The sequence below is a fragment of the Frankliniella occidentalis genome, unplaced genomic scaffold (genome assembly GCF_000697945.3).
Source record: "Frankliniella occidentalis isolate FOCC.00 unplaced genomic scaffold, Focc_3.1 Scaffold35, whole genome shotgun sequence".
NCBI lineage: Eukaryota > Metazoa > Arthropoda > Insecta > Thysanoptera > Thripidae > Frankliniella > Frankliniella occidentalis.
Window position 1 is genome coordinate 1,442,555 of NW_026267165.1, and position 21,474 is coordinate 1,464,028.

A 21,474-nucleotide genomic window follows, 5' to 3' on the forward strand; every position below is an offset into this window, starting at 1 on the left:
GGGGGGGGGGGGCTCAAGCACGGGCAACACCCACTAGACCGCGGGGACTTCTCATCGGCTCTAAATGCGCCCCCACAAGGAACGACGCCGATGAGCGCCTGCAACGCCTGGGGTTGGCAAGCCCGCCAAGCAGCTGTGTGCAGCCGATGGCCCGACCCAAGGTGGCCCGACCTCAGCTCCCCCGTGCAGCGAGGTGGTGGTGCGGTGGGTGGGCTGCACCTACCTGCCAGGGTTTGACGTCTAACTTGCACTCGCGTCGCCTCTGCGAACGCTCATACTGTAGGTGCGCCTAAGGGGACCTTTCAAATGCGGTCCTCGAGCACCAGAAAGGTCGACTGCAAGGATGGTCCAATACATGGACATGGGTGTCAAATGGGTTGCCTATTGCCAAGGCGCCTGGTACGCGAGAGGGCATGAGTCAGAGCTTCCCAGTCGGCTATTTATTCCAAATTGCGGGGGTTTCGGAGGAGGGGCCATGGGTGAAAGAGAACTTGAGGCGCCTCGCGTGCCTCTGAGGAATCCGCGCACACCGGTGCAGACCTTCACCCTAAAGAAAAAGTAGCAGAAAAATCATGTTCCTACCGGGGACGCACTACGCCCCCCCCCTCCCGGCCCCACCCATTTTTTTAACGTCCTTATCGGAAGTCGGCTGGATCTACGCCTGCCGGTTGACACTCAGCCTCTTACTCAATGCAGGAATAGTATCGTTACATTGGCTTCTTCTGCGTTGGTGCACAATTGTTAAACCCTTTCCGCACTTATGAACTTGATTTTCAAACCGATAAAGAATTACCCGCCCTTGGAAACGTCAACGCTGCCGTGGATAGGTTGGGTTCATTCATCCAACGTCCAACGGGCAGTGACTAGCTGGCTCGTCTTGTACATCATGATGGCAGCAATCACAATTAATAAAATGTGCCCTTAGAATAACTAACAAAACAAATCTGTGCAATGACAAGATTAGCGGATTACTTCGTAGTTATTGGCTACGATCATGAAAAAGAGCGTAAGTATCACGGTAAATGCTTCGAGGGGAAAGAACGGATACTTAGCACTTGCCTCTGCCCTGTACTCTGCTGTCAGCGTTATTTTCGGACGATGTCATACGGCTAGGAGTAGTAGCTTGTTGATGTCAAAATATTGATGTTTCATTGCTGTCAGTAAAGTTTGCAAAGTTTGTGAGTCAGATAGTCCAGGGTCATGGCACTGCTCACTTGGGAATGCGTTTGATAGCCTTCTATTTGCACTGCCAAGATAGGCTTACCTAACCTTTTCGATGTTATTTACTTCGCAATACATGTAATTTAGCCAAAATAGTTCCTTTAACGATCTGTTACAACAACTTTGGTGGCCTCGATGTCCAACGCAGTCTTGCCGTGAATCGTATAATGTTGTTTTCCATCTGAAATCCATTATGTTACGGTCTGGTGACACCCATGTAATAATTTTGTTGATGTATCTTGGATGCTTGTCTGATGTTATGTTTGTTGAATAGATAGGGAAACATAGAAAGTATACCCCAGACTTAAGCCTAATTTTTTGTGGTTTTAGGGAGTGGTGTTAGTAATGGCGTAATCATACAACGATTTCCTGAGAAGGACTGGGAGGATACACCATTCATTGACGGTATAGAATGGGTGAGTTGGTTTATTCATTTGTTGCACGTCCTTCACAAAGGGTTTAAAAAAAGTAAAAGTGGTGTTTATGATCTTGTATAATATCTACTTACTTTTCCAGTTTTGCCAACCACAAGGATGGGCCCTATCATCAGAAAGACAAGAACCTCGGTTCTTTGTCTCAGTTCTCACGGATATAGATGCCAAAAGGCATTATTGCGCTTGTCTATGCTTCAACGAAACAGTTTCTATCACACCCAGCAAACCTGTAGACGAGGTAAAAATGTTACAGTTAACATCTTTTCAAAAAAGTTAATTTAATGTTTCTGTGTTTATTTCTAATCTTACATTTTTCTCTATTGTGTACTGTACACAACTCCTTAAAATTATTAAAATTTGTTTGTATTCTGATCTTGGTAGGAAGAAGACCAGGTAGAGGCAGAAAACTCACACCCAAATCTCAGTGGCAGTTTACCCAGGCCACTTCCCACAATATCGCATCACAGTATAATGTATGCTCCAAAGTGCCTTGTATTGGTTTCACGTCAAGATTACATTGAAACCTTCCGTGTAAGTATATCATATTATTGTTCATTATTAATTTTAAAGTTGAGCCACATAGCCTAAATGGTATCAATGTTTTTTTTTTTTCTTTTTCTAAACTTTCTAGAATTGTCTTGGGATCATCTACACTGTGTATGTTGAGGGCTTAGCAATTCCTCTGGAAACCTTAGTTGGCAATATTTTGGGATGCATTCAAGTTCCTCCTCCGGGTGGACCTCAGGTGCGGTTTAGTATAGGCGCAGGTGATAGGCAGGCCCTACAACCTCCACTAAGCCCATCTCTCCCAGTCACAAATTCATCTGTCCACCTTCTCTTTCAACAACTTGGTAAGTGAGATTATTTACGCATATCTTTTTACAGTTACTCTTCAACAGTTTTATCTGAGCTACTACCTTTTACTCTTGTTTTGCAGGTATAAGAAATGTTTTGGTTTTGTTCTGTGCTGTTATGACAGAGCACAAAATTTTGTTTCACTCTAAATCATATGCAAGGTTGACTGATGGCTGCCGTGCTTTGATTGCTTTAATGTACCCCTTTCGCTATTGTCATGTGTACATTCCACTTTTGCCTGCTGCACTTGTCGAAGTGCTGTCCACCCCAACTCCTTTTGTGATGGGTGTTCATTCATCTCTGAAGTCTGAAGTAGCAGAATTGGTACTTATCCTTGTAGTCTTTTCTATACTTTGAACTTTCAGTCAGTTACAAATGCTAATTTTATCTATCAATTTTCCAACAGATGGATGTCATCATGGCAGATCTAGATGGAGGATCTATATTTGTTCCAGACGGAGTTTCTCTCCCACTACTTAGTGAACCTCTCTTGAGTCACACTTTTGAGTCTTTAAGCAAGGTCTTACAGCCAGAACTATCATGTGCCGATCATGCCTTTCCTCCTCTTGCCATGAGATCAACACTACCTGCTGTTCAAGACAAGGAAATTCGAGCAGTGTTTATGAGAACACTGGCACAACTTTTACAAGGATACCGCAGCTGCTTGACCATTATCAGGATTCATCCCAGACCTGTGATTGCTTTTGCAAGGGTATGTTCTTAAAGACATACTGTACTTAATAACTAACCATAACAACCAACAACAAAATCAGTTTTATTTTGTCTATTTTCCATTCAGGCATCTTTCTTGGGTGAACGGGGCCTGACTGACTGTGATTTTACTACAAGAGTCTTGGAGTGTATGTTTTTCACCGGTTTTGTCCAAGAAAGAGGCCCTCCTTGGAGACCATGTGATGTCTGGGATGAATTGTACAGTAATATTGGAGACCATTTAAGACTGGAAAGCCAAGATCCAAGACTTCTATTTACGCATATTCAAGTAAGGCCAGAGTATTTAGTATCATGTATCATCTGAATTCTAATCTCTGCTGTGACCAAATCACAGTTTTCCTTGTATTATCTCAACTGAACTAAGTAGTTGTTTTCCTGTTTAGGAACTAGGTCAACAATTATATACCAATGAAAGTCCAAATCCACAACCATATGTTCAAAAAATTTTAAAGCCACCAGATGGAGCTTTTGCTCGGATACATCAACCTCCTTTCCCTCACATTGATATCAGTCAAGTTCAAGCCATCATTGATGACAATATGAGTAAAAATAATTTGAAATCAAGGTAAGTGTATCTTTATGTACATGTAGGGAGGATGGTTTGAGACAGGAGTTAATCTTAATTTTCTATCATTATTATTTACTATACCTAAGGGCAAAGACTCATTTTGCCTCTTACATTATGTAATTTTTAAACTTTTTGTCTGTGTGCATCTTTGGATTAGTGACTTTTGGTAAGAATTTTATAAATGACTGATTGATGAAAACTAAGTTACATTAATTATAATATTAATCTAATCTTTATTTGTTGAGGATATTTTTGTCCAATTGCTGTTGTGGATTTTGTCGTATACATGTACATTTCCATTTCATTTACAGGCTTGCGTCAATTAAAACTGTTCAACCTAGAATAGTGCCAGTGGGACCCCATATCTCAAATGTTAATGATAATCGTCATGTAGTTAGCAACTCTGCCAGAAGATTGGAGGTAAGTACCATATTGAGTAAGATAAGAAACCTCCTTTCTTTTTCTTTGGAAATTCTTAACTTCATTCTGATTTTTTTTCCCTCTTCCAGGTATTACGAAACTGTATCAATTGCATCTTTGAAAACAAAATATCTGATGCTCGTAAGTCATTTCCTGCTGTCACTAGAGCTTTGAAATCTAAAGCAGCTCGATTAGCCCTTTGTACGGAGTTGGCACAACATGTGGTTGGCAATAAAGCTATATTAGAACATCAGCAGTTTGACCTTGTCGTGAAACTAATGAACTATGCCCTTCAGGTAGTAATTTTTCTTCATATTACTCTATAACTTTTACATGATAAGTCATAATAAAAATTGATCATACTAATGGTTTTCTAAACTACATTTTTTTTAGGATGACTCAGCAATGGATGAACATGGGGTTGCTGCTGCTCTCCTTCCTCTAGCCACTGCTTTTTGCCGTAAACTGTGCACTGGGGTCATCCAGTTTGCATACACCTGTATTCAGGTACTTGTTAGACTTTGCAACTGTCATCAACATACCTTACTTATTGCGTTACTTAGAAATCTTTTGTGTACCTATTGCTATAAATGAATGCCCTAAATGTCATTACAGGAACATGCTGTTTGGCAAAACCAACAATTTTGGGAAGCTGCTTTTAACCAGGATGTACAAAAGGACATAAAGGCTTTGTATCTACCTCGTATGGAAACAAGCGGTCATTCACATGGACCTCACACACCACACACTCCTCATCAGAACCGTCTCACAAATTCCGACATGGCTATTAGCCCTGTTAGTCCTCGAGAGGTAAGAAAATTCTTCGATTTTGTTATATAAAATGCTCATGACCTCGTAAGTACCATAATTTTATTGTATTTAAATTTTTATTAGAGCAAAGAATTTGTATGGAAGGATCACCGATCAAGTTATAATAGAGTCCAGGAATGTTCTGCTTTGGAAATTGCTGCAGAGCAGATGAGGATATGGACAACTTATGATTCTGGTGAGTGCTCATTGGTTAAATTAAATTTTTGGAGCTACAGGAACTGGGCTTTGTCATTCAACTCGTATCAATTATTTAAATTAATTAATATTTCAATTATGTATTTACAGATAAACAAAAAGATCTAATGGCAAGTGAGGAGGCCACTTTGTACAGTCAAGCAATCCACTATGCCAACCGCATGGTGTATTTACTAGTCCCTCTGGATGTAGCAGCCCAGAAGCATCGCCAAGACCACACTATGGAAGATGAAAGGGCATCAAATAGCATAACAAATAGTGTTGCTGAGAGTGATAGTGCTGATGCCGAATCTGGTTTTGAAGAGCAAGATCCTGGTGAAACTGGTGCAACAGTAATTCGTCTGGTTTCGCGGTTTGTGGATAAAGTATGCACTGAAGGAGGTGTCTCTCCTGAACATGTAAGATGTCTTCATCAAATGATACCTGGTGTTGTTCATATGCACATTGAAACATTAGAAGCAGTCCATCGTGAAAGCAAAAGATTACCACCCATTCAAAAGGTAATTTTTCATGTGAAATGTTCTGTCAAATCTTAAATTGTTAAGTGTAAATCTTGGTTTTTACTTGTTTTTTACCTTCACCTACCAGTGCGCCTGCAGCGGTAGTTCTATGGGGGGAGCTAGTGTGTGCATGTGTAGGATTGTCATATTTTGAAGTAGTCTCAGTGTGAAATTTCTGGGTATTTTGATAGATCTAAAAATTGTGTTATTTTTCGCCTTGATCATTAGTTTAGGAAATATGGCTGGTGGGAACTGCACTGAGAACAGTACTCATTCTTCATACTACAATAAGGATGATATTTTATGTTACAGAATAAGTTCGATCAAAATTAATTTTGTGTTCCATGTCTCCCTTGTTTTATTTCTCATATCATGAATGTATATTAATGTTTTGATACTTCTTTGTTTAGCCAAAGATTCTTACACCAAACATGCTCCCAGGGGAGGAAAAAGTTACGGATGGACTGAGAGTGTACTTGTTGCCTGATGGTAGAGAAGAAGGAACAGGGGGAGCAGTTGGTGGACCACCCTTACTGCCTGCTGAAGGTGCTATCTTCGTAACAAATTATCGCATTATTTTCAAGGGGATTCCATGTGACTCACTTGGTAAGCTTTTTCTATTTTGCTTGTCTCATCCATCAATTCAAGGCCTTGTCAGTATTACTATTGAGTTTGTTGTTCTTGTAGCTTGTGAACAAGTTGTGGTTCGTGCATTCCCTGTGACCTCACTAACCAAGGAGAAGAGGACTACAGTTACACCATCAGCCCACCTTGATCAATGTTTACAAGAAGGCCTTCAACTCCGGTCCTGTACATTTCAAGTAATACAATCTTCTTCAATTTTGTATCTGTATTATGTATTATAACATAACATGTTTTCAATTTAAATTATCCACTTCGCTTTTATGTAGGTTCTCATATTTTCAAATGTGACAAATTCTATATCTTCTACATCTGTTACACTCTTTTTCAGCTTTTGAAAGTAGCGTTTGATGAAGAAGTGACACCTGAAAGCATCGAGCATTTCCGCAAAACAATTCACCGAATTAGGCATCCGCCCCATATATTCCATCACTTTGCTTTCACTGGTCAAGTTGTAGTGCACCAGACTCCACTTCACAAGGGCAAAGAGGGCAAAAATGCCACTCTAAAGTAAGTTCTATCTGCATATAAATTTAAAACCACAATAGTTATTAGATGAGATTAAATTAGACTTCTTACCCACCTTGCTACTGTGCAGGGGCTTTGCCAAGAAGACATTGTTAAAGACTGCAAGAAGAGCTGGTTTCAAGCCGAAAACTTCCTCCAAAAGGCAAAAGTATGTCTTGCCCAATTTAACAAATAGCAACAATATTAACAAGTATATGACATCCCCAGGCCGTATGTCACTGCCTGTCACTGACAATATTGATTATGGAGCAGAGGATGATATTTCATGTGAGAAATATTTGACACTAGAATATTATCTGTTTTTGCTCTGTTTCTTCTATCATCGAAACTAATTTTTTTTTAAAATTACTTTCCAGTGGATGAATTTGAAATTCCTGGACCAGGCCTTGTTCCACCTTCTGCTCCAACAGATGCAAAAACATTGGAAAGATTAACAGAGCGAAGTTATGTGAGAGACTGGCAGCGACTGGGGCTAATAAATAGTGCTTCAGCTGGCTCCACTACAAATTCACGTCAGAGAGATACATTTAGGCTAACCACTGTCAACAGTGCTTATATGATGTGCAGGAGGTAAAGATTATTTGATTACCTAGTCTTTTTTTTTTTCTACTCAAGATCAATACTTATATTCTCTTCTTAAAAAAAATTCCAGTTACCCAGCCTTACTTGTTGTCCCATGGGCAATAACTGATGAAAGTATACGCCGGTTTTGCCGTTCTTACCGTCACGGACGTATCCCAGTCATAACATGGCAGCACCCAAAAGCTAAAGCTTTGTTGCTTCGTGGTGCTGGATATCATGGGAAGGGAGTAATGGGGATGTTGAAGGGCCACCCTACTGCCACAGGTCAGAATTTATCTCGCATTACTCTTATGTCTCTATGGAATATTTTATGTCATAATTGAAAATTGCATTTTATTTCTACTTTTTAATAAACACAGTGTCAACATCAGAGAGTACCTCTTCCATTGAACAAGAGAAGTATTTATCAGTGTTGGTGTCTCTTACACCAATGGCTGTGATGAGGCAAGGTGCTGCCTGGGATAATTCTGACTCAAACCTGAGTATTGATTCTCTGTTATTGGCTGCTGAAGATCATAGTGGTATTGCAAATGGGCTGACCAACACATTGACACCTGAAATTTCCCGAAGGTCTAATCCTTTTAACAAGGCAATGGGTACATTGGGGTAAGTGTGCATTACCTTAATTCTACATTCATGGCTTCTGGCCTCATGGTGCCTCTTCTCCCCAGAGGCTCATGCAATTACTTCTGCTTGTTTACCTGCTATAACCATTAAACTTGGGCTTTTACTCCTACTAACATTCTTGCTTTACTAACAACTTGCTTACAATTTTTAACACAACTCTTAAAAAATATATCTATCTAAAAAAAATAACAAATATAAGTAACTATTGATAAGTTTGCAAAATTTTGCTATATTGTAAATAAAACACTCAGCACAGCCAAGTTTATGGTTAACTCTTACCAACCCTTACAGTATGTTCCCTCGTGGCAGTGGCGGCAAAGGTGGTCCCAAGACTTTTGGAAGATGGGGATCACTTAAAGACCGACGCAACAGTTCACAGGGTTCTCTAACTAATTTACCTGTTCCTCCTCGGGGGAATATCAGGCACTCAGCAGATTCTGATTCAGGGACTGAGTGTGTTCAGACCTTCCAAAGAGCTGCCCTCTATATTCTTGGTGAAAAAGCCCAGATGAAAGGTGTTAAGGTTAGTTGAATCCTTTAACTTAAGAATTAATTTCAAATTGTGTGTGTATTAATATTGAACCACTTTTCCAGTCTGAGTCGCCCTTGAAAACAGATTTCATTCCTGTGGAGTATGCAGATGTCAGACACACCAAAGCAGCTTTTAAGAAGCTCATGCGTGCCTGTATTCCAAGCTCTGCTGATCCAGAGCCAGAACATACTTTTCATAAGTTAATTGAAAGCTCTGAGTGGCTACAACAAATTCAAAATATCATGCAGTTATCTGGTGCAGTCGTTGATTTGTTAGACGTTCAACGCTCTTCAGTCATGCTCTGCCTGGAAGATGGGTGGGATGTGACTGCTCAGGTGCTTTTACAATGTGGATGAGATTTATCTTTTATTACTACACAGTTATAGTCTAATCTATTTTCATTTTGGCAGGTGTCATCTGTAGCTCAACTTTGTCTTGATCCATATTATCGCACAATTGAAGGTTTTAGAGTTCTTATAGAAAAAGAATGGTTAGCTTTTGGTCACAGATTTTCGCATCGAAGCAATCTGTCTGCTACTTCACAAGCCAGCAGCTCCGGATTTGCTCCAACATTCCTTCAATTTCTAGATGTTGTACATCAAATTCAGCAACAATTTCCCCTTGCCTTTGAATTCAATGACTTCTACTTGCGTTTTCTTGCATATCATTCTGTATCTTGCCGTTTCCGCACTTTTCTTCTTGATTGTGAGCTTGAAAGAGTAGAGGTAGGCATTGCTGCTGTTGAAGATAAAAGAGGATCTCTCACATCTCATCACAAAGGAGTAGACACTGCAGGCTCTGATGATGACATGGTTTACCCTGGTAAGATTAATTAGAAGTCTACTTACAGGTACATATGTTTAAAGTGTATTTTGCATCAAAACTAACCAGAATTATTTTACCTGTAGGTGGAAGACTTGCTGGTACAAACCAAGGGACCAATTTAGGTCAGTCACTATTTGACTATATTGAAAAGCAGCATGCTCGATCACCGCTCTTCTTCAACTTTTTGTATGCTTCGGATTCTGAAAATCCCGTTCTAAGGCCACAATCACTGCTTCCAAGTTTGGATGTGTGGAAATACTATCTTAGTGAACAGTTGTCTCATGGGCCTGCCTATGACTTAGAAGTTATCCAACAGGACTCTCAACAGGAGGAAGAAAATGAGGCTGCAGATGGAATCTCGCCTCACTCTGTGCGTAGGGTTGTCACACTGGGGTATGTACCTCTTCTCATCCTGTAATTTAAACTCAGTTGAAGCATTAACTAAAGCCTAATTTCTTGTGTTGTGTTTCGTAGATATGACATGATTGACAATCTTGTACCCAATGCTTTCTCATATTTATTGGAAGAAATTCATCGTCTAGAAGCTGAACTAGGCCACCTTCCACAAAAGTGGAAAGTTCTTTGGGATAAACTTGAGCTCCCTACCACAGACTCATTGACGGTAATCTATGTTTCTCAGATGATCAATTTGTAATGGAACAGTGTGTCAGGGCTACAACACAGGAATGTTGCGGGTTACCTGATCCAAGGGCCATAGCGCTTTACAGATGGAGCGAGTAGGCAAACCCACAACAACCGCAACATTGCTAAAGTTGAAGGCCTGACACTTTATACACTGTGATATTGTTAATGGGACCCAACTGTAGCATGAATATTCATTTGAAATGATATTTCCTTTCCAGAGACATGCATCATTCAGCACGCAGCTAGTGCGCTCTCATGGAAGATTGCTACACAAACGATCAACTTTGGAAATATTGATGCGAGGGAAAATTGCTGGTGCTCAAGATGCTGCTCATGTATATTCCCATCCCCACCGATTTGAACGATATTCTTATACAACCCCTAGCTATTGTGACTACTGCTCTAATGTTTTATGGGGACCTGTGAAGGTACTTTTGTTCTTTTTGGTTTATACTCAATGCATGCTTTTTAAAATTGAAAATTGGTTTTGTTTTTGTGTCTTATTAACATATCAATTATATTTTCATAGACTGGCTTGCGCTGTATGGATTGTGGATATAGTTGCCATGACAAATGTCAGGAAAATGTGCCCAAGAACTGTACGAAGTATAAAGCTGTTTCTGATCCCAGCAATCCCAATCAAACTTTAACTAGAAATGGTGGTGATAATGGATCTGTGAATTCTAGTAAGTGGATTTACAGTAGCTTACTATTTGCATAGTTCAAGTATTGTATTGCTATTGTCAGACGAGGAATACTCTAATCTCATGGTATCCTTATATTTTAGGTATAGCCACAATGCAAACGTCATCTCAGCAGTACTATGATCAATTCTCTTCAAATGTGGCAGAGAACCGAACTCATGAAGGTTTCTTGTATAAGAGAGGTGCTTTGCTGAAAGCATGGAAGCAGCGTTGGTTTGTCTTAGATTCCATTAAACACCAGCTAAGATACTATGATGGGGTGAAGGATTCTGAGAGCAAAGGATATATTGGTATGATTCATTATTTTTTTGAACTGTTTGTCTTGGTAATTTATTATCTGCAATTGTCTGAAAAATTCTCTCCACTCTTTTTCAAGACTTGGCAGAAGTTATGTCTGTAGCACCCGCACCGCCAGCACCTGGCCCTCCTAAAAAGACTGATGACAAATCCTTCTTTGATGTAAGTCTTTCCTCTAACAATGTGATGTTTGTTATAATTATTCATTCAATTCAAAATTCAAAATATTTTTCTTACAGTTGAAAACAAGCCGTAGAACATACAATTTCTGTGCAACTAAGAATGCTGATGCCCAAGAATGGATAGAGAAGCTTCAAGCTTGCTTGCAATAACTAACTACTGAGTACCTTAAGGATAATGCCTGCAACTCAATTGCCATGATGTAAAACCAATAATGCAGTGCTTTTATTGTTCCTTTTTTAAATCAAATGATTGTGTAGGTAAAGTAATCAAATATTTCTCAGAGTCTTTCCCATGTACAAATGCTTTTGTTGCACTTCTATTTGTATCTTGTCATTGTTGTACATAAGTAAATAAATATGTTACCCTTAGACTTAACCCTTTGTATAAAACATTTTATTGTACATTGAATATAACATATGTTGCAAATAAAATGATTGAGTTAGATAGGCACAGCTTTCTGGTTGTTGAATGTTACTTGCTTACAAATTTGCAGATATCTGTTACTGTTAATGTTACTTTTGTTTGAACCATACCACAGCTGTTTTAATATGGCTTCGCCGGTGTTCTTGGTTCATTAGCAAGTTAATATTGTTGAAATTTTAAATCTGTTACTGCACATTGGAGCTTGTATCCACATCATGTTTTCATTTTGTGAATTTCATGATTTTATATTAGTTTTATTTATGCTCTACCTGGTATCATTGTATTCTCGTCAACTGTATGCCCATCTCTGAGGTTTCTGTGATAAGAGGAAAAATCAAGGATGGGGCACACATATCAAACCAATTAAATCTATTTTACTGTATTGACTACTGCTATATTATGAATGAATGAAGTGTTGAAAGCTTGTTAGAAGACAATATTTCCTTATGTATCACTCAGAGTTTGGGTAATCATCACTATTTTTTTATTAACTGCTAGTAAAGTGAAATATTTGAAGAGATCCTTGGAATTGCATTTTGTATCACTGACTCAGCAAACCAACATTGCCTGCTGTACAATATAAACAATATCACCTAGCTCTTTAATTTTTTGATTGCTTCTTTCCTCAGAAATGAACTGCAAACTTGATTAATGCAGTTTTACAAAATCAATCTCAAAAGTATAAGCGCCAAAGGTTAAATTGCACAGCAGACTGTTGGAATGCTAAATTTATTCTGTGGTTTACAAGGTCTGCTGTTTATATCCAGAGAAAGAGTATATCTTTTTTCTTTATGTAGTTCAATTTATAAACTGTTACGATTATGTCTTGAAATATCAAACCACCAATTTGGATTTTTGTTCTTGGAGGCCTATAAGGATGTAAACATATGTTACGGAAATTAATGTCTCATTGTCCTAGTATTTGTTGACTGACAATATTATTCAAAAAATTATAGAATCTGTAGAAATTGTGAACAATAACACTTTAAGTCATGCCTTTTCTTTTCCTACCTTGCCAATTTCTAAGATTATTCAAAGTAATACATTCCTCATAATACTGTTCCCATGTGACCTCCTTGTTCAGCCTCCAGCTTTGATGGTTGATCTGATTTTTCCTTTAGAAAACATGGCCGTGTTAGAGTCTTTTAATCTACATGCGACTGATTGTAATTGAAGAGCTCCTGTAGACGGAAGTAAAATGGTATTTGACAATCAATCTCACTTTAGTTCTTATTTGAACATTATGCCTTAGCTTATCTTTCTCATATGATTTGAAGGACTTATTTTTGCATCGGTTTATCTTTTCTTGTTTATGAGACATAGTATCTAATATGCTGTGCTGCCCATAAAGAAATTCAGTTCGTTGAATGTTATTGGTTTGGATCGGCTCAACATACAGGCACGTTTTCCACTTCTGAACTCAAATGGTGAGTCTTCTAGTGGGGTTTTACTTTTATATTGCAAATTAGGTCAATTTAATGTTCAACTTATGCAAAAGCCGGACTGATAATTTACTTATTTCTTTTCATCATAAGACATATTTATTGCTGTAGAATAGTCTGCTTTATAAATTTAGTATCATTTGACAGTTTTGGCATGCACTGACAAATCTGTAATTTGTGTAGGCTTACTGTGATTCTGTTAACACAGCCAACATTATTGTGTATCATCAGCTTAGGACACTTTCAAGAATAATTTTCTCCCCACTATCAATGGAAGATGTTTGTGTCTCATGTGTGTGATAATGTTCAGTGCCAAATGTGAAATGATAATTAATAATTTGAATGTTTTGAGAATGTGCACCATGGTGCATACTGTGTTATGATTGGAAGTCTTTGGACACATTCTCAATTGGGGCTTCCTAAAACAGGCTCAAATTAATATTAATCTTTCAGTGTCTTTCAGCACTTGCCCTTTGGCCAAAGTTCTAAATTTACCCTCTTTTTAAAAAATCGAAACAAGAAAATCATTCATTTGCTCTCTTTGTTATTGGTTGCTGATTGATCAGGTACCAAAAACTATTCTACTTTATTTTATTTTACTTGCCTTCTATAGTTTTACTGAGTCTTAAATGCTCACATTTTAATTGGAAACTGAGACTAAATTGACTCCTATGATTGCAGCCTCCACAAGACTTTCCTTTCAAAGCTTGTGGCCAATATTTTTGTATCTAATGAAAACTCAAATGAAAAGATAATGGTTGATTCAGTGTTTGAAAAGTAATTGTAGTCAAAGCCAAGAGTAAGACTGAAACAATCAAACTTAACTTCTTTTCCTCCAATAATTTGTGAACAATATTGGGTCTTGGCTTCACTTTTTTCCACTATTTTTTTTTCATTTTGTTTGTTTGCTATGAGGGAAATTTTCATGCAGGTATATTGGCTTACGGGTAATGCAACGTATATGCATGTTGTAGTCTGTTTATGTGTTTAATGCCATTATGAATTATGTTGTTTTAATTGTATACATATTCTGCAATTTGTATTTATGTGCTTTTCTACCCCATAATGCTAAATGGCATGTATTCCACTAATTTCAGTTTTATAAAGGTATTTCAAAGCTGCAAATTTTTAACTGCATTGCTGAAAACATGTGCAATAAATTTATGAAATTTGTAAAGGTCATGAAATGTATGGATTTTACAAACCCTAAAGCTAGGTGCTGTATTATCAGACAATAATTATTGGTTGTCATTTTGTACTAATGACACATTCCGTTGGCCTACACATGAATTTAAGTTTCTCTTTTGTCTGCACTGTTTTAGCTCTCCGAAATATTGAAATTCAAAAAGGGAGAAAACATATCAGCTGGAAAATATGGTTTGGTAGCATGATTGATTTTCTATTCAGGTGATGTATGTTGTACACATGTTGTGTTTGTTACTCTTAGATGAAAGATGCATGTTGAGAGAAATTAACTCTATTGTGATTGTTCTTGTAAACATTGTGTACCAAATAAACTCTTGGTGTTTTATAATGCAATGCTGTAGTAATTATTACTTCCAAAGGCGATCCGGAAGTTGATTGGGAATACCTGGACAGCGAAGCAGACGGAATACCGCGCGAAGCACTCTATATTGAACTTGAATCCTTGTTTTACGCCTTGTCCCTTAAGTTCAACATCATCTGCACAAAGCTGAACCACGACTTGAGTGCCTGGAGGCAGGCGGGTTTGTCCAGGAGGCCGATGCCGCTGCCCCTGAGCTGTGCACCGCGTCCTTCGGCAGCCACCAGGATGCCCAGACGTAGCCTCCGTACGACGGGAAGCTCCTCGAGCCATGGACCCAGGGCCGCCCTAAAGCAGGGAGGAGGACCTGGACTAGTGTGCATTTGCATTGCCGTAGAGCGATTGCACCCCCTTTGCAAGGGCTCCGACACCTAACGCGTCCTCGTCCTGTACCGTGTGTCAGAGCTGTGACGGGTTTGCATATACCCCAGGGGCCATGGCGCCTGTCGGACGGAGCGAATAGGCAAACCCGCATTACTGCTGTGTCGTAGGCCTGACACGGTACAGGTACACCGGACGTACCTGAAAGCGACCTCGCGCCTCGCCTCGCCGAGCCGCTCGCCCGTCAAGCAGATGGGCACGAAGAGGGTGAGCAGAAGCGGGGCGGTGCCCACCGCGTAGATGTCTTGAAGGTTGCCGCTAGACACCACCTGGGGCCACGGCGACGGTCACGTTTGAGCGGCGCGGGGAGGCACGGCCGCACGGCCGCTGGGAATGTCCTCATTCAGTGCGAGGGAGATGGGCACATTCCCTCTCCTCCCCACGCCCCTCTCTGCGCTGCGCCCACCTCGACAGTACTGATGAGGGGCACGCCGACCACCCCAAACAGCAAGTGGGGCAGCAGGTCGCTCGTGGCCGCGTTGAGCACCAAGGTGGCGTTGAGGACGACGCCCTGGACGGACGCGCACGTCGATGTGGCGTGGCCCGTCTGCCAGGAGACCAAGGAGAGCGTGTGTGTGTGTGTGTGTGTCTGTGCGTCGTGCCCGGCATGGGTGCTACTCGTACCCACCTCCAGCCGCCGCGCCAGGGCGACGTGCAGGTCGGCGCAGGCTCTGCACACGTTGAGCAGGTACACGATGACGGTGTAGAACGCGTTGAGACAGCATGACGTGGCGTACGTCTCCATCAGCAGGATGGCGTAGTGCAGCCACACTCTGTCCTGGGACTCGCCTGCGGATTGGGGAGGGTGAAGGGGGGCCGGGCCGGGAGAAGGTAGCACAAAGGACCGCATAACCTATGCGGTCCTTTGTGGAAGGTAGCGCCTGCGAGTTGGGCCAGCCAGCCGCACAGCCGTGCGCTCCACCGCTAACGATTGTCTATCCTCCTCTTTGCAGGCGCTCCTTCCCCGAGCAGATGGGGCGGGCGGGGTGGGCGGACAGCCCTCACATCAGGCATTTGAGCGGAAAAACTTCGTCTAGTTTCAAAGAAGTTGGCAAAGAACCACGCACATTGCATTGAGGGCCCCCGGCTATCGCAATTTTAATAATTACACGAGCAGGCAACAACGTGACTTCCAACAGCGCAGTGCCCCGGGTCCCGGGTGATTGCCTTACCCCACCGCGGCGGCGTGCTGAACAGGGAGAACACGACGAGCACCTCGGTCGCCGCGCCGCACATGTTGAAGAAGCGTCTCATGCGCGGCCCGCGCCGCACTGTGCGCAACATGGCCCGCTGCGTGGACGGACGTGAATCACGTCGACGACCCGGCCGGCGGCAAACGGAGCCAGGAAGAGAGAGAGGGAGAGAAAGAGGAAATAAGGGGTCGGTCCCAATCGGCGGGTGCGGGTACCAGGTCCGGGTAGGGCGTGCCACGTTCCGTCATACAGTGCCGTGCCGCACCGCGCGGGTCCTGAACGGCATCCCCCTTGATTCTCGTTGTCGCAGTCTCTTTGTAATGTACTAGTCTCACATTCATACGTCACCTGTCGAACTGTCAATAAACCAGTTGAAGCTAAGACCACACACGACTCGTCCTCAGTCTCTAACCCGATCCCATCGGAGAACACGACACTCTTTACCTGCGACTCGGCGTCGACGTGCTCCTCCACCCGGGAGGCGGCCGACGCGATGAGGGCCAGGCACCTCTGCAGCAGGTGGACCCGTCGCACGAGGTACACCTGGGCGAAAATGCACGAGTACACGCCCAGGAGGAGGGAGACGTGCACCGGCACCTGTGACCAGCACGACGGTCTGCGTGTCAGCACGTCACCCAGCAGCCCACGGCTCGCTCAGCAGACGCTGCTGTTGTACACTGACCTGGTCGTGCGGGATGGAGCCCGGGACAGTCACCGCGCTCAGCTCCAGGAAGAGCGTGATCACGCTCGCGACCAGCGACACCTGTGGAAGGGGCAGGAAACCGTTGCAGCCCCAAAACTTTCATCACGGACACAGAACCGCCCGCCCCGCCCCTGCTTCCCACTGTCGCACCCAGTTGCCGCGTAGGGAAAACTTGAGACGCCTCCAGTGCGTGTCGTTCTTGCCGGGGGAGATGTCGTCCAGCAGCGAGAGGATGAACGTGGTGAGAGGCTTCGACTTCATGGCCCCCCGACTAAAAATGCAATTTGTTAAGAAAAAGTCACATTTATTTTCAAAAGAAATTTTACGTTTATATATATTTTTTTTAAATGTGATTTTTTTAAACAATTACATTTTTACCCCGGGTCCACCCTCCTGGCGGCGCCGTAGGTCTTGGTCCGTGCCCGCCTCCTTGGTCAGCGGCCAAAAGTGCTGCTGAGCAGCGCTCTGCGGGGAGTTTGGCTCCGCGGGCGCGACTCGGCGCAAGTTTCAGCGTCGACCCGGACCCGCCCCACCTCCCTCATGAATGGCTAAGGGGGAGGAAGACAAAACTCGCGTGCCACACACGAGTGTGAATATTGAGGGTGTGTGGTCGAGGAAGCGGCGGGGGCCCGCTGGAGCCCCGAGGGGACGCTCGGGGCGCACGCACGACGGCGTCGAGTCCATGAATGATTGACCCATACGGCTGCACTGGCGCACCGTTCCCGTGACGCTCACTACCGGGCGGAGACCGTCGCTGTGGAGACTCAGGCGGCAGGCGGACGCGGACGCACACGGCCGCCGGGGCTCTGAGCCCGGCCTCGGTCTGAGGGACATCTCTCGCTCACTCAATACCATGGAGCCATTTCTTTTGCCCTTCAGGGGGCTGGCTGCCGAGGGAGCGCGCGATCCCTCGATGGTCAGCCACCACCACCATAGCCTCCCGCCTGCTCCTCGCCTCTCGCTCTCTCCTCCACCACCCCCCGCATGTTTTCTCACTCTCCCGCCGCCGACACTCTCCAGAAGAGCGAGGTTTGCGTTTAGTGTGGCCCGCACCGTGTCGGTCACCGGCGGCTCTTCTGACAGAGATAAGATACACGCGGAGATCAGCTCCGCGCTGCCAGCGGCTTACTGACAAGTAGTGTCGCCTGGTGCGTGACACACCGCTCAGACACACTAACACCTGCTCGGGACGAGCGGTAGAGGCGCCCGTACACAGTCAAAAAGAATCGCGGAAAAAACACACGCGGACACGTCCGCTTTTTCGACCGACATCACCGAAGTAACAAGTGGCTTGGTTGAAAAAAAAATGACTAGAGTTTATCGGCGGTGATTTTCCGTGTTTCTTTTTAAACAGTGTGCGCGCGCCTCTTGTGTAACATTAGGTTCGGGCGAGGACTCGAGGGCGGTCCGATTCTATTCAAGCGCGTGGAACGGTTTTCAAAGAACCGCAAACGGTGGAGGGATTTTGATTAGATCCGGCCCGGATAAAGCCCAGACGTCGAGGGTAACTCAAGTAAGTCCTTGAAATAGAACAGAGCTGAGTGCGAGGACAGGTAAGTTGACGTCAGAGTGTCGACCCGGGCGGCCCTTCCTCCCACCATTCCGTGGTTCCGTGGCAGAGCGTATAGCGCTGAGCGGCAGCCGGCTGCTGGGCTGGACTTCCCCGGCCGACACCGGCGAGTCGTGCGAGGACACCGCAGAGTGAGCGTACCAAGGAACCAGTTTACCTCAGTCGCAGAGAGAAAGAAATGGCTGTGTAGTGCTCTGGTGGTTAACTGATTATTTACTGCCCTCAAAACACCGAGGTGACGCGCGCGTCTCCTGCGGCAGAGGTACACGGCGCGGCTGACCGCCCCCGCGCAAGACCTCCCTAGCCGTGCTGCTGAACAGGACAGCCGCTGCTGCGCGGGCATCCCTGCCGACCCACCATGTCTCAACGTCGAGGCCTCTTCTCGGTGCGTATGGAGTGAAGCAGCAGGCGGAGGCGTGCGTCCTCCCTTGTCCTGCAGGACGCCCGACTCGAGCGCCCCTGGAATGTTTGCAGATGGAGTGGAAGCTGGTGGCCGCCCTGCTGGCGGGGTACGGCTTCCTCAAGGAGATCCGTCCGTCCGAACCGTACATAACCCCATTCCTGACGGGGCCTGACAAAAATTTCACCGACGAGCAGGTATGAGGGATGGAGGCGGAGAGAAAAAGACTCGCGTTCGCAGCTGGACTCTTTTTGCTAATTTAGCGCCAACATTATTTTGATGCACCAGCAGAATACAGGGTGGTCCAGATCCACAAACCCCTTCCTTTATTTTGCTAATACTGTTCCGCACGCAAGCGGGCGGGCGGGCTTGCCTATCGCCGCTCACGGCGCCCTGGCCCCGTCTGTGTATGCAACCCGCCCGCACACCTGCATGCGGAACAGTATAAGCATAAGCAAAGTAAAGGGGTCTGTGGATCACCCTGAGTATCGCTGATGCAACAATTGCTTAGCTGCCTCAGCAAAGCGCATTGTAGTATCAAATATGCAGTTTGCTGCGACACCAAGTCTTTTCTTCTCGTGCAAACCGTGCTCAATACACCGATGACGATCCATGCTAGGCTGAATCTCTCTTTCCCAGGTGAACCAGCAGATCTTCCCGGTGAGCACGTACGCCATGCTGGCCCTGCTGGTCGTCATCTTCCTCGTCACGGACTTCCTGAGGTACAAGCCCGTCATCGTGGCCCAGAGCGTGAGCGCCGTGGTCACCTACTGCATCATCGCGTGGGGCCAGGGGGTGGCTATCATGCAGTTCATGGAGGTGCTGTACGGCCTCATGTGGGCCGCGGACGTGGCCTACTTCACGTACATGTACGCCAAGGTGGACAGGGCCCACTACGGCACCGTGTCCGCCACGGCGCGGGTAGGCTACCTCCTGGGCCGCTGCGGCAGCGGGGTCCTCAGTCAGGTCGCCGTCAGCTTCAACCTCCTGTCGCTCCTCAGCCTGCAGTTCGTCACGCTCGGTGGTGAGAAACCCTCCACGGGTACCCGCAGCCCCTAACTTTCCCCCCCAAAACATAAAGACAACATGATAGTAACTGCCGTGTGAAGCTTCTGTCGCAGCGACTGCGTTCGCTCTGGCCCTCCCGGGCGTGTCGACCAGCTTCTACTTCCACAAGAAAGCCGGGAGCGCGCTTCCGGACGTCGAGTCTCGGCCCGGGAGCGGCTTCGGTTCATCTGAAGCTCTCGGCGACGACCCGCCGTCGCCGTCGGCTGCCGGTGTCAAACCTGCGCCTGCGCCCTCCCACCCGAGCGTGGTCAAGCTGCTCTGGGCGGACTGCAGGGAGGCGTTCAGCAAGGTGGACGTCGTCAAGTGGTCGGTGTGGTGGGCGCTGGCTAGCGCCGGACAGATGATGGTACGCGCCTCAGCTATAGGCGACTTTACTTGAGAGAAATTTCAAAATGAGTGTGATTTCGACTTACACGCTTCCATCTATATTTTCCCCGAACTGCAGGTCCTAAGTTACGTGCAGATCCTGTGGCAGGCATCTGTGCGGGAGAGCGGCAGCACGGAGACGCTGCTGAACGGCGCGGTGGAGGCCGTGTACACATTCCTCGGTACGGGTACTTCCCCGCGCATTGGCACCGCCCCTGCGGTTGAGGGTGTCGCGTCGCCTCCACGTTGTGCTCAAGGGGTACTGCACGCTAAAACATCAGTGTACACCCTCCCCCCAAAATTAACGGAAAAATCAATTAAGAAATTAGAACAAAAAACAAACAAAAAATACAAAAAAGTCAAGAAAAACGGATAAATTGGTGTTCGCTTGAATTTATAGTGAAGTGCCCCTCGGTTGTGCTCCATTACAGGGGCGGGCGCCGTGTGGCTCACGACCCAGAAGAAGGACTACTCGACCGTGGGCGACGCGCTGGTCGGCGTCTGGTCACTGGCAGCCGGGGCCATCGTCATCCTGGCCGCCCGGTCGCAGAGCATGGCCGTGCAGTACGCCGTGTACGTGGTCTTCGCCACCTCGTTCAACGCCGCCATCACCATCGCTTAGTGAGTAACGGTGACACCCGTAGCCTCCCGTCTTCAGAGCAGTACTGCTCTGCTCTGAAGCCCACGTCTCCATGTGAGACCCTAAGGCGTGCGTTTGACTCGGCTCCCCAGCTCGGAGGTGGCCAAGCGGGTTCGCGAGGACGCCCACGCCCTGGTGTTCGGCATCAACACCCTGGGCGCACTGCTGCTGCAGACAGTCCTCACCTTCACCGTGGCAGGGGAGGGTGGCCTCGAGCTTGACATCCGGACCCAGTTCACCATTTACGGCAGCTACTTCCTCGTCATTGGACTGGGCTTTCTCGTCGTCTTCGTCGTCACATTGTTTACCAGGAGATGCAGCACGGCAAGGCGAGAATAAATGGCAACCCCCATTTCAATCTTCCCAATTTTTTTTTCAGATCCTACCAATGGCCCTCTTACCC

The 21,474-nt window shown here is 45.0% G+C and overlaps 3 protein-coding genes across 10 annotated transcripts; 2 read left to right on the forward strand and 1 right to left on the reverse strand.

Moving 5' to 3' along the window:
- Window positions 1-838: 838 nt before the first annotated feature.
- Window positions 839-14,725, forward strand: LOC113212775 (myotubularin-related protein 13). 3 transcript variants are annotated; one of them, XM_026431591.2, is made up of 32 exons: window positions 839-1,006; window positions 1,552-1,637; window positions 1,738-1,893; window positions 2,037-2,186; window positions 2,287-2,506; window positions 2,593-2,834; window positions 2,917-3,222; window positions 3,310-3,510; window positions 3,626-3,807; window positions 4,122-4,230; window positions 4,320-4,526; window positions 4,624-4,737; window positions 4,846-5,040; window positions 5,125-5,236; window positions 5,347-5,756; window positions 6,167-6,362; window positions 6,444-6,577; window positions 6,730-6,908; window positions 6,997-7,193; window positions 7,283-7,496; window positions 7,579-7,772; window positions 7,868-8,114; window positions 8,427-8,658; window positions 8,730-9,002; window positions 9,078-9,489; window positions 9,576-9,885; window positions 9,967-10,114; window positions 10,356-10,565; window positions 10,667-10,823; window positions 10,925-11,131; window positions 11,218-11,300; window positions 11,378-14,725. In XM_026431591.2, exons 1-32 carry the CDS (start codon window positions 952-954, stop codon window positions 11,468-11,470), a joined length of 6,231 nt encoding a protein of 2,076 aa, XP_026287376.1. In that variant the 5' UTR covers window positions 839-951; the 3' UTR covers window positions 11,471-14,725. The 3 variants fall into 3 exon arrangements, with proteins under 3 accessions (XP_026287376.1, XP_052122085.1, XP_052122086.1); XM_052266125.1 differs by having other exon boundaries at window positions 8,445-8,658; XM_052266126.1 differs by having other exon boundaries at window positions 8,559-8,658.
- A 74-nt stretch (window positions 14,726-14,799) lies between these two features.
- Window positions 14,800-17,784, reverse strand: LOC113212776 (uncharacterized). Of its 3 annotated transcripts, none has more exons than XM_052266130.1 (9): window positions 17,406-17,784; window positions 17,178-17,298; window positions 17,007-17,087; window positions 16,769-16,921; window positions 16,304-16,421; window positions 15,760-15,920; window positions 15,538-15,678; window positions 15,273-15,400; window positions 14,800-15,038 (listed from the first exon to the last, which is right to left on the reverse strand). In XM_052266130.1, exons 2-9 carry the CDS (start codon window positions 17,286-17,288, stop codon window positions 14,840-14,842), a joined length of 1,092 nt encoding a protein of 363 aa, XP_052122090.1. In that variant the 5' UTR covers window positions 17,289-17,298; window positions 17,406-17,784; the 3' UTR covers window positions 14,800-14,839. The 3 variants fall into 3 exon arrangements, with proteins under 3 accessions (XP_052122090.1, XP_026287378.2, XP_052122091.1); XM_026431593.2 differs by having other exon boundaries at window positions 17,398-17,784; XM_052266131.1 differs by lacking the exon at window positions 15,538-15,678 and having other exon boundaries at window positions 17,398-17,784.
- Window positions 17,785-18,149: 365 nt separating this feature from the next.
- LOC113212784 (thiamine transporter 1-like) lies at window positions 18,150-21,429 on the forward strand. 4 transcript variants are annotated; one of them, XM_026431601.2, is made up of 9 exons: window positions 18,150-18,306; window positions 18,410-18,540; window positions 18,833-18,982; window positions 19,072-19,194; window positions 19,637-20,021; window positions 20,107-20,411; window positions 20,511-20,613; window positions 20,863-21,052; window positions 21,164-21,429. In XM_026431601.2, the coding sequence occupies exons 3-9, from the start codon at window positions 18,956-18,958 to the stop codon at window positions 21,408-21,410; spliced, it is 1,380 nt and encodes a 459-aa protein (XP_026287386.1). In that variant the 5' UTR covers window positions 18,150-18,306; window positions 18,410-18,540; window positions 18,833-18,955; the 3' UTR covers window positions 21,411-21,429. The 4 variants fall into 4 exon arrangements, with proteins under 4 accessions (XP_026287386.1, XP_052122088.1, XP_026287387.1 ...); XM_052266128.1 differs by having other exon boundaries at window positions 18,150-18,223; window positions 18,382-18,540; XM_026431602.2 differs by having other exon boundaries at window positions 18,150-18,223.
- Window positions 21,430-21,474: the final 45 nt, after the last annotated feature.

Bases quoted from the DNA above. Each gene is read 5' to 3' on its own strand.
- LOC113212775 (XM_026431591.2), top strand. From the start codon at position 952: ATGACAAGATTAGCGGATTACTTCGTAGTTATTGGCTACGATCATGAA. The intron at 7,497-7,578 runs GTAAAGATTATT...AAAAAATTCCAG, and splicing joins GCTTATATGATGTGCAGGAG to TTACCCAGCCTTACTTGTTG. The intron at 11,132-11,217 runs GTATGATTCATT...CTCTTTTTCAAG, and splicing joins TGAGAGCAAAGGATATATTG to ACTTGGCAGAAGTTATGTCT.
- LOC113212784 (XM_052266129.1), top strand. From the start codon at position 18,956: ATGTCTCAACGTCGAGGCCTCTTCTCG. The intron at 19,195-19,636 runs GTATGAGGGATG...TCTCTTTCCCAG, and splicing joins AAAATTTCACCGACGAGCAG to GTGAACCAGCAGATCTTCCC. The intron at 20,412-20,510 runs GTACGCGCCTCA...CCCGAACTGCAG, and splicing joins CTAGCGCCGGACAGATGATG to GTCCTAAGTTACGTGCAGAT.
- LOC113212776 (XM_052266130.1), bottom strand. From the start codon at position 17,288: ATGAAGTCGAAGCCTCTCACCACGTTCATCCTCTCGCTGCTGGACGAC. The intron at 17,088-17,177 runs GTGCGACAGTGG...CCCCTTCCACAG, and splicing joins TTTCCCTACGCGGCAACTGG to GTGTCGCTGGTCGCGAGCGT. The intron at 16,422-16,768 runs GTAAAGAGTGTC...CCGTCCACGCAG, and splicing joins ACGTCGACGCCGAGTCGCAG to CGGGCCATGTTGCGCACAGT.